Source organism: Misgurnus anguillicaudatus, chromosome 22 (assembly GCF_027580225.2).
Source record: "Misgurnus anguillicaudatus chromosome 22, ASM2758022v2, whole genome shotgun sequence".
NCBI classification, from domain to species: Eukaryota; Metazoa; Chordata; class Actinopteri; order Cypriniformes; family Cobitidae; genus Misgurnus; species Misgurnus anguillicaudatus.
This window is the reverse complement of record NC_073358.2, coordinates 5,038,920-5,056,884: the sequence shown is the minus strand read 5'-3', so window position 1 is coordinate 5,056,884 and position 17,965 is coordinate 5,038,920. Positions and strand designations below refer to the sequence as shown.

At 38.5% G+C, this 17,965-nt stretch overlaps 1 protein-coding gene across 7 annotated transcripts in view; it reads left to right on the top strand.

Moving 5' to 3' along the window:
- Positions 1-17,965, top strand: part of doc2b (double C2-like domains, beta) — a 338,855-nt gene that overhangs the window by 80,365 nt on the left and 240,525 nt on the right. For all 7 annotated transcript variants that reach the window (XM_055200513.2, XM_073860667.1, XM_055200509.2 and 4 more), the window contains one exon: positions 1,135-1,293. In XM_055200513.2, the coding sequence (XP_055056488.2) occupies positions 1,135-1,293 (159 nt within the window). The remainder of the gene's footprint in view (positions 1-1,134; positions 1,294-17,965) is intronic.

The following is a 17,965-nucleotide window of genomic DNA, read 5'->3' as shown; positions in this document are numbered from 1 at the left end:
TTACGTCACTTCCTAACATTCCCATGAAAACAGGGGACATGGCTGCGCATGTGTGAAGTAAATGCAACATTGTACCATTTTCTGCTAAGATATGACTTTTTGCTATGAAAATGCGGAGATTATGAAATCATGCAAGCCCTGCATATTTTGCAAGCAGAAATCTGCAATTTGTTTAAGTGCTGCGTATTTAAAAAATGCGGCCCCCGCATAAATATGCAGACTTTGGCTGATTATGCATTGAATCATGCGATCGCATAATCACGTTTTTCTGGAGGGACTCCAAAACTAAGTTACTGGTTTGATCTTTTTCACGTTTTCTAGGTTGATAGAAGCAATGGGGACATACTTATAGCACTCAAACATGAAAAAAGTCAGATTTTCACGCTATGACCTCTTTAAAAAAATGTAGGAAGCCTGTTGCGTAAAAAATTCAAGCAATTTCCATACTGCTACGCAACAACATACGTCAAAACAACCTTGCGTAGGAAAATGGAAATTGCTTATTTTTTATGCAACAGGTTTCCCAAATTTTTTATGCAACAGGTTTCCCAAATTTTTTAAGGTAAAGTCAACAAATAATTTTTACAGTGTATGTTCAGCAGAACTAAGAAATTTATTTGGGTTTGACACAGCTTGAGGGTAAGTAAATGATGAAAGAATTTTCATGTTTTTGTGACCTACACAGTTACACACAATCTCACACACAAAGTCCATATGTTAGATAATTTTAACAATAGAGCACAGATCCCACTTTAGCATGGTTCAGTTTTCTTTGTTTGTTTGTCATGCGTGAATTAATTTCTACATTTTGTAGGTGGCATTTGTATCTTTTACTTTTTTAAATCAAACTGAAATGAACCGTTATCACATCAGAGAGCTCTCTATAATAAATCATTATTATAAGCTTACTGTTGTGAACCGGGTTGAGGTAAGAAAACAATTTTCAACACTGATTACTTGCATAAAACCTAATTTTCATTTGTTAACGAAACAGTTATGGGGTGCAGCTTTAAGAAATGTCATTTGAAATGCTTCTGAACTTTACATTTCTTGCCAAAAGTCGTAATTGAATATATTTTGGTTGACTTTTTTTTCGTAAAACTTGTCTAAAGTTACACTATCTTGCACTCCTAGAATCCAGTGGAGGCCAAGTGCAGATGCCGTTGCCATCCAGCATTCCCAGCTCAACTCGAAGCAGCTTACTGAAAGAAAGCCCTTCTAGCTCAGTCAGCGAGCGAAGCATCCGTCCGTCTCTGGAGGATGAGATCACAGACCGTGGCCGAACCTTACTGAGTGAGTGCCCTCACACACAGCTCAAAGTGCCTCTCCCATAGGCCAAATAAAACTGACAAGTGTCAACTAAATATGGTATTTAGTGGAAAAGAGAATCTTAAATCAATCACATGCCCTAACAACCACCCAGGGCACCTTAGTAACTGCATTGCATCAGGCTAACAATTACATTGCAATATGGTGGCAATCACACGCTCATATTTTCATTTAAAAATGTTAAGATTTATACTATATGTTGTGCTTGCTTTTCAATTTAACATGAAATGTAAATGTATGTAGGGGAGAGCGGGACACAACCTAACGCTTTTTGGTTTTGGCTCATTCAAAAAATATTTGAGTTTGATTAATTATATTTTTACATAAGCAACACACACATCTCTGCTACAAATGAACATTTGAAGTTTGTTTCTAGTACTTACCATTCTTGGACTATTACACCAAACGTGACAGAAGTGCAAACATTACAACTTATCTCATAGGTGGGGTTCATTGTTACAGGCAGGGGGTTCGTTTTTTATATTTTGCAGGCAAATATTTCAATACTATTTTGTCTATATACTTGAAGTGGATATTGTCTATAAATCTGTCTATAATAGACCGGTATCTACACTGTATTCATTCATCCAGCCCTTTTCTAACAATAGTTCAAATATAAATGGATACAAATGACTAAATATGTGAGGAAAAGCAGCACAATTATGACAAAAAAAACATATATGTGACCCAGTCTGTAAAAACTATACTAAAGTCTCAAAATCAAATTTTGAGATAATGAGCGTCAAAGTCTGAGTTTAGCCATTCATTTCATTATGATTTCAATCTTTGACGTGACCTTATTCAATCAATATTAAAGATATGAACAAAAATACATCTGAGACACGGTTTTTCATAAGACGGGCACATTTATTTTGTTGGCAGCCAGCAATCATTAATGTGTAGCCTATTTAAAACAACGGCAAGAATTACGGTAACGTTAGCGGTTTTCATATCGTAAGTGCTGAGGGGTTAGTTGTAGCACTGCGTTACAACTATCCCCGCTGGGTCAAAATATTTTCAAGCCCACCAAAAAAGTTGCGAAGAGCTGCAGACATATTTCAAAATGATGCTATGTTTTAGTTAACAAGACACTGATTTATATGACATAGCATTGGATTTGGTATCTTACACACCCAACTTAGAAACCAAAAAAACACATGATGACAAAATTTACTTACATGCCACCAAAACACTCATCAATAACTCCAATAATTTGCGGGAGATCGTCTTTTGGCAGCATGAAAAAAATACCGGAAAACCAAAACAATGTAAACGGTTTGTGTTACAACTAACCCCCGAATTAGTGCCCTGCGCACCCCTACTGTGACTCATTAGAACATAATGTAGGTATGTAAAGGTGACTGTATTTTAAATGTAGTTTGGCCACATTCCCTGCGTGTTTCTTGGATTTGAACAGCCGTCTTTCTCCTGTTGAGCTAAAAGCAAATTACATTGGCCAACACCAAATTGCTTTTGCATGTCTCCCTTTTGTCTTTCATGATGAGCTGCTTTTATTGTCCACCTGTATGTCTCTGTTTTCTGCCTAAACAAGAAACTCGGCTCCCCACTTTCAGTGGGGGAAAACAAATAGCCCTCATTATCACAGTGATAGTGTGTAACTTCATTAATTTGTAATGCTCACTTTCATAGATAAGGACTTTCCCTTATGTACTGTAGCGTCTTTACAGACTCCTGCAAGCATAGCAAGAGCTGGTTTATATACAGCCCGTGCGTGTTAGCAGTAAAACTTTCAAATGTCATTGCCCAACGTGATGGCAACAGTTTTAAGATTCTCATTTGTTTGTTAGGCTATTTATACCTGCAGAACATAGGGCTGTCACAAAGATTAAATAATCGTCTCATCGCAATTTTTTTACCTCATCGTGATGATTTCAGATCACCGCAATGATTACACATCTCTCTAAAAACACAAGGAGGAGCTGCAGCGCCTGTATAAACGAGACAGTATCTGATTACTTTTAAATATGTGTTACGTGTAATAATATTTACTGCCAGGTAAACTTTGCAAAGATTTAATTTTAATAAGCACAACAATGTGTGAAAATTATTTAATGAACAAGGAAAAAAAATATGAGAATTAATGTCAAAGCATTAAAATTAATCATCATCATAATTGCCAAAGCCCTAAAACAGGCAATTAATCGCCATAATCATCACAATTTATTAGGCAATTAACTGTCAGCCAAATTTAATAATTGTGACAGCCCTAGCAGAACACCTCTTCTGCAGTACTATAAGAGGATGGTTAATAATCAATAGATAATTTCAAATATATGCAATATTTGCTCCCACCCAAATAGGGGCATTTTGGACATGCTATAATATTTTGAGCTGAAACTTCACAGACACATTCTAGGCACACGTGAGACCTAATATATTTTTATATTCTATATTACATCTTGTAAAAAGGCCACGTTCATGTAAACGCTATAATAGGATTTATCAATCAATGATTTCATTCCAAAATGTGTCCATGTAAACATAGCCAGTGTTACTTAAATATGTTTAGTTAGTCGGAGCCGATGGTGAAGTGGGCAGCGCTCCGACATGTGGTGCTTTCAACCCAAGTTCGATTCCCGGCTCGTGGTCATTTGCCGATCCCATACCCCTCTCTCCTCCCTGTACTTCCCTGTAGAGGCAAAAATGGCGCAAACAACGTTAAGTTAGTGCAGATGTTTCATGGCCATTTAAAAGATTTATGGTCAGGAAATTTTCTGAAATCACCGCCCATTGGCAGGTGTGGCAAAAAGTTAGTTTTAGGCCCTGATCATATCAGATAGTGACTGTAGAGGTACTTTTCCAGATCACGTTTTACTAGATTTAACATAACAAAATATGAAGAGCTCTTTTCCAAAACGCGATAAACGCCATTTTAAAAAAAAATGAGTTTGTCATGTCATTTTGCTGTGTACTAAACCTATTCACTGCTCCATGAACATTTCATGGCAAATCACTATATTTCCTTATAAAAATGTAGGTACAAGATGAGTTCTTTTCCAAAACACGATAAGCGCCGAACCTATTTTTATCCTAAACGCGATTTATCCTCTCGACCAATCAGAACTCGATGAGCGTTCGACGCAATCCAATGGCGGCACTCTGAACAGATGTTTGTTTATGTTCATTCATTACTCAAAATGAGGATTGAGGATGTTAATACATCACCCGGAGAAGGTACCCGTTTGCAAGGCGATTTTCATCAAAGTGTTTGGTATGTACAACTTTCGTTTCAGAACTGGCTCGTTTAATACCGTTTTGTACGTTCGCGATAAAGTTTAATTCCTGTGAAGAAGCCTGCTAACGTATCATGAAAAGTACTGAATAGTTCGATAGCCTGCTGATAGACAGACTGTCGTTTGATACATTGATCAATGTCGTGCAAAAGTACAAAATGTGGCTAGTGACCAATGCAGGGACATCTGTAAAGTTGTGCTTTTTGGATTGGACATTATGAGCGCGTTGTTACGGTATGTCATTGAGAACATAACCAGGGGAGCTCGCTGTGTGTGTGTGTGAGGTTAATACAAACTGTGTGTAGACGAGAGAGAGAGAGAGAGAGAGAGAGAGAGAGAGAGAGAGAGATATGTGAAATATATTAAGCAAAAGAGGTTCCTGACGCCCTGCTAAGGAGAAAACTGAAATGGTGGAGGGAGTAATAGTTAGTTATGTGTAATTCTGGTTATTTCATACTGGCTCCAATGTATATCACAATCTGAATAATTTACTTATTCATTTATAGTAGAGTCCCTGAGTATATGTTGGATGTTCTCTTATTTGTTTTTTGTTTTTTTTTGTTTTTTAAAGAAAAAACATCAATTTATGGAAGAAAATTAGGGATTTATAGCGTTTTGAAAAAAAAATTATCTTTGAATTTATAATCAACAATATTGTCGTTTGATTTAATAATCATTATTCAACATGTTCAGATTGAGCAAAAAAACAATTATAACAAAATAAATTGAATATTCACAAAATGTGTGGGTCTAGGTAAAAAATGTACTTTTTCTGAAAACTATTTAAATGGATTTATAGCGTTTTGGAAAAGAGCTCTTCATATTTACCTTTGTTTGATTAACGGTAACCTTAATGTTTGATTAACACTAGTGACAGACATGAGCAAAATTAGGTAACTTCCCCTTTAAGACCAAAGTCCGGATCCAATACACTGTTACACATGCGCTCTCTTTTAGCTGTTTACTTTCTCTTAAGACCTAACTGGTCGTGTTTATGAGGATGCTTGCAAAGAATTTTGACGCATGTCTATTTAAGGCCAATAAAGCGGAAAAATGCTCACGAGCTTAATGAGCAGCGGTCGCGCGACTTGCGCGCTCCTCACAGACAGAAAGAGCAGCGGTTGCGCGACTTGTCCGCTCCTGACACACAGAAAGAACGCACGCATATAGATCTGTTGACTGTGTTTCAATGGCTTAAAATAACTTGTTTTAAAACCGCAGTGCTTAAATACGTGTACAAACGTTACGTTTTCGCTACCATGCGCACAGGAGCGTTACGTGGGCATGTAACCTCGATAAAAAACGATAGTCCAAAATCTCTACCGGTTGACAAATTTCTACCGGTTAATTATGTCTACCAGTTTATCGCCCACCCCTAACGTTATTATAACTGAAAGTCCTCTAGCATTTTTTTTTTAAGTTAAGTGCATAATAAATGTTTTTGTACGAAAAAGAGAATCGGGATCTCAATTCCTATGGAGAAAAATCGTAATTCACATTTTAGCATGAATCGTGCAGCCCCAGCATCATAACAAAGTATGTAAACACATTAATATCACACTATACTGTAAATGTTGTTATAGCCTGGTACGGGTGTCGCTGCTCCCTCTCTCTATCCATCAAGGTTAAAGACCTTTAAGCTAATGGATTAATTAAAGGTGAAATATACAGGATCAGTTCAACTGTCAAAGCCATCTCTTTTGGAGCATGTTTACATACACAAACAATCAAAAAGCAGCATAGCGGAACGCCAAAATCCGTTCTGTGTATATGACTCCTTTATCTGGCTCCTGCTCACCTCAGCTTGCCAGTAAAAAGAGAGCTCGATAATCATTGTGTCCCTGAGCTATGTTCATAAATAAGAGCGGGAGCTCCTGGGTGAACTTTCCATCACTCTGTAAATATTTTTGTTTAATATAGATGTGGGTATATCAAGAGAGAAACCACATCTCCCTTACAAAAAATGCCACCAGTGATGGGGTGCAGATGCGTATACAATTTATTTATTGTATACTTTTATATTCCATGGTACCAAAATATGGACGTTTTTACGTACCACGCCTTTTACAGTACATGGTACTCAATTGTACTTTTAGTGTCATCTAAGAGACATTATTGTTTTCAGGGAGAAAGTCTTCCAATGTTTTGGGTCTCTCAATATTAGACACCCACAGCCAAAGTTCAAGCCTCAGCTTATGTCCTAACCAGCAGAAAGCTGTAGATGGCTCATCTCACTCTCTCCTGTGATTCCCAGTGGTGAGAGAGCTTTGTAAAAGGGATTACCCCGCGGAGTCTCCAATGGCCAACATCTTATTTTCCAGCCTTGTCTGTGGCATTTGTTACATCTGTGTCATCACATTTCTCCCACTTATGATCTAGGTCTCTTAGATCTAGATGCTCTTCCCATAGGACACTGTATATAGCAGCATGACAGTTAAGCAGTGTTAAAGGTGCAGTGTGTACATTTTTGTGGCATCTAGTGGTGAGGTTGCGCATTGCAACCAACAGCTTAGTCCACTGCTCACCCCTCGCTTTTGAAATGCATAGAGAAGCTACGTTAGCCACCACCGGACAAACATGTCATTGTTGGAGACAACTTAGTAAAAAAGTTTGTCCATTAAGGGCTTCTGTAGAAAAATGGCGGCACAAAATGGCGACTTCCATGTAAAGGGACCCTCGGTGTATGTAACGGTTCATTATAAAAGGTCTTTATACATCCCTGATCATATAGTTTTGTATATTATTTTGCATTTCTGTCAAGAGATCCTTCAAAAAATTAATGCATTGAAATATGTTAAATTGTTCTACATAGAAGTTATGTGCCTTTATTAAGTGCAAAAAGTATCCAGAGATGGTTTTACATGTCCATTTACAACCCTTGGATTTGCCTTTAGAATAAAATGATCTATTATTACCTTATTTGAAAGGGTCATGAATAATAATGTTGAGCTCTGCTCTGATTGGCTCTTTCACAGAGCAGCTCATTTCAGTAGCTCTGTGTGTGTATAACGCTAACTAGGGGTGGGCGATATGACCAAAATCTTCTATCACGATAGGATTCATTTTATATCATTATAACGATATGTTTCACGGTAGAGTTTTTTATGTAAGGGATAATGTAGAGGCAGCCGGTAGTTATTGGGAAATAAGCCCCGACAGTGTGATCAGGACCCGACGCGAAGCGGAGGGTCTTGTATCACACTGAAGGGGCTTATTTCCCAATAACTACCGGCTGCCTCTACATTATCCCGCTTATTACACGGCTACTTGCCACATAAGAAAAAAAACTGGACATGAATATGAATTTGAAACATTTTATTGGCATATTTGTTTTAAATTAACATTTTTATCCTTCCGCGAAACTTTGCACAGATGCATAAAATGATCGTAATACCTTATAAAGATCCTCTGCTTCATACTTGTCTCCGTTTTTTCTCTTTGAGAAGTTTTAATCCCCATTCTGTATTTTTTTGTTTGTGTGCTTCGTAGCTGTCATGCTCTATTTTGTCAAGTTCAGTCTCAGTAAGCTGTCTGTCTCTTGTCGTGGTTGTCGAGTGTTTGTCACAAGATGGCGCCACACAGACAGTAATCATTATTGATCTTTATTGGCGCAGAGCGATATTACTCGTGCAAGTAGCCCGGCTATGCGTTATTATTTTGGAGCGGTTATTATTCGAAAAGAACGAACCTGCAAATGTCTCAACTGACCAATCAGAATCAAGCATTCCAGAGAGCCGTGTAATACGTTTTAATAATGTTTTTCTGTTATTAAAATCTTTAATAGCATAGAAAAGCTCATAATCCTCACAAAAACCCTATGCAGTAAGGAAAATAAGTATTTGAACACCCAGCTATTTTGCAAGTTCTCCCACTTAGAAATCATGGAGGGTCTGAAATTTTCATCGTAGGTGCATGTCCACTGTGAGAGACATAATCTAAAAAAAATCCAGAAATCATATGATTTTTTAAAACTATTTATTTGTATGATACAGCTGCAAATAAGTATTTGAACACCTGAGAAAGTCAATGCTAATTTTTGGTACATTATCCTTTGTTTGCAATTACAGAGGTCAAATGTTTCCTGTAGTTTTTCACCAGGTTTTCACACTGCAGGAGGGATTTTGGCCCACTCCTCCACACAGATCTTCTCTAGATCAATCAGGTTTCTGGCCTGTCGCTGAGAAACACGGATTTTGAGCTCCCTCCATAGATTCTCTATTGGGTTTAGGTCTGGAGACTGGCTAGGCCACGCCAGAACCTTAATATGCTTTTTTCAGAGCCACTCCTTGGTAATCCTGGCTGTGTGCTTCTGGTCATTGTCATGTTGGAAGACCCAGCCTCGACCCATCTTCAATGGCCTAACTGAGGGAAAGAGGTTGTTCCCCAAAATATTGCAATACATGGCCCCAGTCATCCTCTCCTTAATACAGTGCAGTCGCCCTGTCCCATGTGCAGAAAAACACACCCAAAGCATGATCCTACCACCCCCATGCTTCACAGTGGGGATGGTGTTCTTAGGATGGTACTCATCATTCTTCTTCCTCCAAACACGTTTAGTGGAATTATGACCAAAAAGTTATATCTTGGTCTCATCTGACCAAATGACTTTCTCCCATGACTTCTCTGGATCATTCAAATGGTCATTGGTAAACTTAAGACGGGCCTGGACATGTGCTGGTTTAAGCAGGGGAACCTTCCGTGCCATGCATGATTTCAAACTGTGGCGTCTTAGTGTATTACCAACAGTAACCTTGGAAACGGTGGTCCCAGCTCTTTTCAGGTCATTGACCAGCTCCTCCCGTGTAGTTCTGGGCTGATTTCTCACCTTACATAGGATCATTGAGTCAAGAGCAGATTCGTAAACATGAGTGACAGACAGGAGCAAAATTAGGTAACTTCCCCTTTAAGACCGGATCCAATATAATGTTACACACATTTTCTCTTTTAGCTGTTCACTTTCTCTTAAGCCCTAACTGGTCCTGTTTATGAGTATATTTATAAAGACGAGAATTTTGACAGTCACAACTTTGTTTTTAGCATTGTCACAACATTGTACTTAATTTAACGTGTAATTTAATCTCGGGTTGTACATATCGACTGCACATCACAGCTGCTGTTATGTTGAGATTGTGTATGCAAAAAATTCTGGAAAACAAACCAAAGTTTACATTACAAGAAGGAAACCATCGCGATTGAGGCTCATGATATGTCATTACCATGTCTTACTAAACTTGACTTAATCCTCTTTGCCCCTTCGGGAGCATAGGGTCTCTGTGAAGTGTCTCCACAGTTTCTGGTCGTGTGTGGTCTTCTTCACCTCCTGCCAGGAGGTGTTGGCTCTAGCTTGATCTTTGATGACACCTCTCCTCCAAGACAGCCGCAGTCTTCCCCTCCTTCTTTTCCCTTGAGGGTAACACTCCAGAACGGCTCTCATGATGGATGCAGGAGGCTTTCTTAAAGTGTGGCCTATCCATCAACACTTTCTTCTTCTGATGGTGATTTCCACTGGTTCCTGGCATACTTTCTCCAGTAGGTCTTGGTTACTAATCTTCCGGGGCCACCAGATTCCAAGGATGAAGCATAGTCTTGAGTTGATGAAAGTTTGGAGTTTCTTGATGTTAAGTTGTGTCAGGCCCCATGTTTCACATCCGTATAGCAGGATGGATTTCACATTGAATTCGAGGATACGCAGCTTGGTCATTACCATGTACAGAACTTGAACCTTGAACAAGCAAATTGTAAAGGTTTAGAAACCTTGGACAGTAGCGCATGACTTATTGTGCTTCAAACAACCTATTGCATAAATACAGTTGCAAAATGTCTCCTTTAGCATTAAGCAGAAGAAAGTAAGATATAAGAATTTGGAAATGTCTAGATTGCTGCCTTTTAGCAAGATGAATGCTTTTTCATAAAACCAAGGTTGTGAGACTCATCCACATAATTCATGCAAAAAACCTCTGATCATTTAGATGAATATCCTCCTTTTAAAGCTTTAATAGACAGACACCAACCCTGATGAAACAACCCTGCCACACCCACAATCCATTCGGATAATAAAACATTACAGTGTCTGATCTGTGGGAAACAACTGTCATTATATTAGCAGAGACGGGTAATGGCTGAAGTTTTATTCGGCACCTATAATTAATGATTCTAGTCTCCTCTGATTAGCTGTATGCGGGCCGTGCGTGCGTGCCGGATGATGGGATGCGGTGTCATGCACCTCCTCATTGGGAGAGAGGAAGTGTATCTCTAACCTGCCAAAAGCAACACAGCTTTGATGACTGCAAACAGGCTGAATGCTCATTAAATATGATGAGGAGAGGAGAGCGCCTCAGTTTGAAGTTGTCACCCGAAATACCCCATTAAGCATTGCTTGTACACAACTCAGTTATGCATTAGTGTCTGCTGTAATACAATTAAAGTAATTTTTTATACAGCTAACAAATAATCTGAGATGAAAATATCAGGGATTAGACTATTGAAAATGATATGCAGACCGACCAACAGGTGCTACACGCATACAGGGAACACAAAGTTTTCTAGTTTTGAAAGTTACTGTATGTTTGTAGTACATTTGATTCCTCTGGTAGGGCGGCTTAATTCACAATATCTGCAGAAGATTACCATCACCTTCAAGGGTTTCTAACTGACACTTTTATATATTGGGATAAATCCACACAGTGCCAAGCAAATGGATTTTATCATAGCAGCTATAAATGATAAACATTGGTCCTACCACAGTCAGATTTTCCAATCACCTTCTGTTCTTTCGTAAATTATCATTTGGGGAGGAGGCGTAAACTGTGGCGCGTCAACAATCGTTTTGAATAAAATGGTAACGAGAGACCCCCGTGACATCCAGTATCACTCGCTTGTGATGAGGGACTGCTTGAATCTTCTTTGATCCCAGTGCTTTATTGTAATGAGAGAGGCTCAGGTCTGTCATTTAGCTGGAATGGTATGCAGAGGGAAATAACATTGATGCTCCTTCATGTTTCATATTTATGTGGTTCTCACGAGGCTGGAGATTTCACAATGCTTTCTGAAGTGGATTTTGTGGGTTGGTGATGCAGGACAGTGAGAATAGTTATGTCATCCTGCTTGGTTGCAACAATAAGGATAATATTACTGTTTTGAGTGTATTTAGTGTATCTCCAAAGAATAATTAGAAAATGAATTAAAGGACACCTTATTCATTGCTAAAAAAGTTAATTTGTATATTTGGTATAATACAATGTGTTCACGTGGTTTGTGGTTAAAAAAACACATTATTTTTCTGCACACCGTACATTTTGTAGCTCCAGATTTCCCTGTCTTCCTGAAATGCATGGATTTTGTACAAAACTGTCCCTGTTGGCCAGCTAATCTGTATGTTGTGATTGGCCTGAATACCTCTGACGTCAGCCAGAAATTTGACGCCCCTTACCATGTTTAAAAGATTCGCTCACAATGCAATGCTAAAAGGAGTTAACTTGCAGGCTGTGAGTCCGAAGCGGGAGGAATTATGATAATGTCGGTCTTGTCTATATCACCAATCCCAGGAAGTAAACTGTTGCTTACAATCCGTGTGTTTCTTGTAGTCCAAGAAAAGAGATTTACATTGGAGGCGATAACTCGCGTCATCGTTTATTTTCGTATGTACCTTTTGCATATCGTTAACATGTACTAATACACACTTACACAGCAAAGGAAAAGTAAAACTGTGAATCGGACCATAGAGGCTCTTTAAATTAAAGTTGTAAATGTTAACATAAGTTAATGCACAATATGTACGAAATGTAAAATCTTGAATCGGACCACATGTGGCCTTTAAGATGCAAACCAAAAATACTAAAATTATGTACACACAATTTTAAGATCAAATTTCAGAACAAAATGGGAGCTTCTGGCAAAAGTCAGTATTTAGTATGCCTTCTCTCGGCACTAGGGGTGTGACGAGACACTTAATCCACGAGACGAAACGAGACACGATATTGGGTTCACGAGAACGAGACGAGACGATATTTTTACACTTTTTAAGAAACCCTCGATGATAAAATAAATGAATAAGAAACTGAAATCATGTTATTTTTAAATGTTTTAACTAATCAAGGACTGGCCCTAACAATTATTTTACTAACTGATAATGACGTAATTTGTTATTTTTGGGTAATAAAAATAGACCCAAGTGAGCAGTAGCCTTTAAAATTACATAATAACGAAGATGCAATAATAATTGCTTCAAATAAAGTATTAAAACCAAGTTACATTAAACAACATAACATTAACAAACACATTACATTTGTGGTCTATAAATAAAAAGCATTATGTATATATTATAACAAATGCCTGCAGGGGGAGATAGTTGACTCGTCTCGCGGACGCTATCTTTACTTTCACTTTAGACGGAGAGAAACGCTTATTTTTTAGCCAAACAGTTTAAATCCATTTGAATATTTAATATACGTTCATTTCTTTATAATAGAAATGAACATGCAGACATTAAATCATGTAAACTCTGTGATGGTTTAATCTGCTGAGACTTCACATCTGACACTGATCACCAGACAAACACAATACGTCTCAGACTTCATACGAGCTCCCAAACGAAGATTATTGGAAACCCAAACAAAAAAGCAAATGCAGTAAAAGACAGAATATAATGCATGCACTGTAAGGGGCCAGTCACACCAAAAGCGCTTTAAACGCTTGGAAACGCAAGCCGCGACGCACTGCCTTTTTTAAAAAAAGAGCAGTGCGAGTCGACGCTGCTTTTAATATTGCTAAGCAACCACCTAGTCAGCTGTCTTGTCAATCAAATATTGAAGCGTGCGCTCTTTTGCTGTTAACTGTCATATTAGCAGAAACTTTAAAAAGATGACGCTTGCTCAAACCTTGGTTGAGGGTGAGAGGTGCACAAACACGCAGGAGAGAGTGAGCGAGTGGAGTCCGGTTCTTCAAAGCAACTGTAAACTTCCCTCACCACAACGTAAGGCCCGCATCTCCCCTCATTCGAGTGGACAATGGAAAGACGCGAATGACTTCGGGCGCTTCTCCGCTCTCAGCGTTCCTTCAAAGGCGCGTGCTGCGGCCGCCGGCCAAAACCGCAAGGCGCTCAGCGCGCATAAACAGCGCGCAAACGCTCCATGCCCATAGAATATCATTCAAAAAAGGCGCCTGCAACTGCCATGAACGCTTTTGGTGTAACTGGCCCCTAAAAGGGTCAAACAGAAAGCTGCATCCTCCGGAGGTCGCATATGCAGGCTGCATACGTCATTAAGGTTTATTTCAGATCATTAACTGAGCATTACATTCGCAAGTCGTGAGCATATTACAACAATTTGCGATTAACTAAATTATTAGTAAACTTTATAATTGTTAGTAGTCTCTAATAAGACAGTCTTTGTCACGATCGGTTTTAACCGAAAAGTGAAAACAAAAGGAGAACCCAAACGCAGAGGAATACGAAAATATAACTATGAATTTATTTACAAAAGAATAACAAAAACACCCACGAGGGGGTAAAACAAGGGATAACAAAACACTTTGATGAAACACAAATGGAACACGAGAATAACTGGAACAGGTCACAGAATACATGAACACTGAAATACAACAACGCACGCACACCACACAGAGAACACGAGGGCATTATATAGACAGCACATCAATGGGGAACAGGTGAACATAATTAATCACGTAAGACACGAGTACATAAGGGAGTAGGGTAAAAGTGACAAGACACTGGGAACACGTGTTACACATACATGATGTGAAAACACACGTGTTCCCACATAACACAATGCTGCCATAGTCTTGCCCTCTAACATACCGCCTGGATAATAACCAGGGTCAGGCAAGACTATGACAGCCACAAAACACTGGGAACATGTGGAAGCCACACAACTATATGCCTCCACATGCTCCCACACAGAACATAGTACTGTCATGGTCTTGCCAGATACACTCGGACCTGAGTCCAGTACAAAAGCTCTGGCAAGCCCATGACAGTCTTTATGAAGTAAATGCAGTTTAAAAATGCGACCTCCGAAGGATGCAGTCTTTTATTTGAGAAACGGCCAGAATTTCACCTACACAAGAAATCTCGCGAGACACACTTAATCTCGCGATACATATTTAATCTCGCGAGATCTCGTCGCACGAGATCTCATCACACCCCTACTCGGCACGAAACACATCTTTTGAGAAAACTGAAGTCATTAAATTAGAAGTAGAAATTAGAGTTTCGTTTTATTTACGTTTAAGAGTTCCTGCTATAAGTGGAGTTTACACTAAATACTTGACGCTTTAGCTTATAAATGTGTTGTTTTTTATTACTTCATACAAATTTTCAGTATTTTCTTGTTGTTTTCTAATAAAAAGAATGAGAAATGATTATATATGGCAATTTTTCCAACAGTGCTTTTTCTGTGGAAATGTTTTTGAAAAATTGCGGAATGTTTTAAATGTTTTAAAAATTATATTAGATCATTTAAGCTGTAAATATTGCAAAATTGTATCTAAAATAATTACTTTTTAAAGGCTTACAATGAAAATGAATACACCACACCAATGAGTCCTCTGAATTAAACTGGACCGACATGAACCAGATAGCCTAATGTGCATGTCACGATAGAATTATAGTTTAAATATAAAATTACAAATTGTTATAGTGTTATATATTATAGCAGAATATTAAAGTTTGTGTTAATACGTTCTAATTATGAAATTAGTATGTATGAAGATAATTTTATCATTTTTACAACGCAATGTAAACTTTATATTAAATATAACAACAGCATTTGTCTTGTAAACGGATTTGAAATGATCATGTGCTGACTGTCGCACATCACATGGACGACAGAGTCAAGCGAGATCTGCTTAACTCAGCGGTAAGTTTTATTTCATCTCAAATATCAAATGGTTTGTGCTCTCTATCATTAAAATGCAGGGTTATTAATGTACTTGTCAATGACGGCTCACAAACGCGCGGGATATATATATGTGTGTGTGCTTGTTGTCAATGACGATTACTTCTCACAAACACGCTCAAGCGCGTGATATGTGTGCTTGTCAATGAAGGGCATTAAATCCGCAGAACTCCGCTGAGTTTTCCGCCGAAATCTGTGGGCGTGGATTTTGTTTGGTCCTGGCTATATGCCTTACTCCTGCTGCTGTTTAAGTTGTCATTTTATTGTTTGTTCCGGTTCTGATTCGTTTTTTTCATGCATAATTCATATAAGTTGTTATTCATAAGTTGATAACCTGCAGTTTCAAACATTAAGTAAAAAAAATCCAGACTGTCACTGTTAATAAATTTGTAATTGAATCTCCATTAGGGTGTTTTTTTTATGTGCGCGGGGGCACGAATATATTCGAATACATTGCATGATATTCGATATCCGTTCGAATTAGATTTTTCTTTAAAAAGTGACTGCCCTGGTGTCATGGAGGCCTAATTGTGCATTTACACCAGAAGCTAATGAAGCGTTAAGCACCAGTGATTTACATGTAACGTCAATGCAAACATGTATAGACATCCTGCGTATGACCCGTAACACGCAAGTTGAAAAATCTGAACTTTTCCAGGTATTCACGATGCGTTCACCAATCAGGAGCTTGCTCTAGTAGTGATGTGATTACGCTCTTTACTAAGTTTGATCTATGAAGCGAGTTGTAGTGATTTTGCACTGCCCAAAAGTAGCCGGGGACTATTTTCAGGCATTGCGTAATATCATTGCACCTCCTGCAGTCATGTTACTGCAACAAATTCCTTGATTATTACATCAGAATGAGAGTATAGTCCTAGCCATTTCTGCCTAGAATATCGCAACGTTTAATTTTATGTCGGTCTGTCGTACACAATGTAACTACAGAACAGGCAAGTTTAAATAGGAAAAATGTCGAAACTCTTTGGTTATTTTTAGCGTGATGCTAATGGTCTAATCAGATTCAATGGATTATGCTAAGCTATGCTAAAAGTGCTACCGCCAGACCCTGAGATCAGTTGAACGGATTCCAAAACTGTAAAAATCAAATGTTTAACTCTATGGGAGCTGGGAAATGAGCATATTTTCAAAAAAGTGGAGTGTCCCTTTAACTTAAAATGTTACTGGCAAATAGCCTGATTCGCTTCATTTGCGTCTAGTGTGAACGCACAGTAAAATTTTGGTGGGTTGCTTGAACAACTAGTACGCGAATTAGTCTTGCTTAAGCCCTGTAAAATTAGATTAGGGTCAGTTGAACCATAACAAGTCTTACACACAGTGGCGGTTCTAGACAAATTTCACTAGGGGGGCCAAGGAGGGGCCAGTGTTTTACCAGAGGGGCACATAAAAAATGGCAAGAAATTATATTTAAAGATTATAGGGGTGGTTACAGGAATTAGTTTTGGATAGGACTAGGCCTTAGCTTAATTAGGAAATATAACTAGTTTTAACAAACACGCCGCCTTACTAAATACATTACTTGTGTGCATTTTGAAGCAAAACAAAGGGCACTGCTATATTTTAAGATATGGCATTGCAAATTGTTTTCAGTTTGGACAGCTCTTACATTTATTTTAGACTAGGACTAGTCTAATCCCTTTCCGGGAAACTGCCCCGTAAACGTTATTTTACTTTACAATCATATAAATATTTATTTAATACAAGAGTGAGTGCAGGTGCAAAAGGGGAGCTGGGCTCTTTTCTAAAGCCCCCCAACCGAAAATCATGCGAGCCTACTCAATACACTTTATGAAATGCAAACTTTTATAAAGACAAACGTTTGTTTTAGTTTACTTATAAACACACATTGCTACCACAATCTAATCAATATTTAAAATAATATGTATTTTAAACTGTAAACATTTTTATATGTAACATTTAATTATATTCCTCCAGTTTTATGCACGTATATGTAAGAGCATAATTACAGCGCTTTTTACAATGTGTAAACTTTAATAAGTTAGCGAGATGTTGGTTTTGCCGGTTGTTGATGAGTAACAGCTGTGAATGATCACAACGCGCCTCAGCAGCCACGTCACAGGAGAACAAGTGAACAGTGTCCCAATGTCAAGTCAGCTAGAGTCCTTACCAGTGCCCGAGCCTGCATACACATTCTTAACATCGGGAGATTGGGAACGAATTGAGACACTCGCAGAGCAGCACCCGCAGCCAGCTACAGTGGTTGGGTGCGCCGCTCTAATTTGCCCGTGAAGAACGTTGCGTCGCATTAGTTCCGCTTTTGGCGCTCGCGTGTAAAATCAAAATAAATGTATACTTTTTTATTTGGTCAGCACGGGGTGGCCACTGGGGTGGCCAGGGACATGTCTACAGAGGCACGGGCCACCCTTGGCCTCCGTGTAGAACCGCCACTGCTTACACATCTCTCAGGGGATATTTGCATAAAACGTTCTG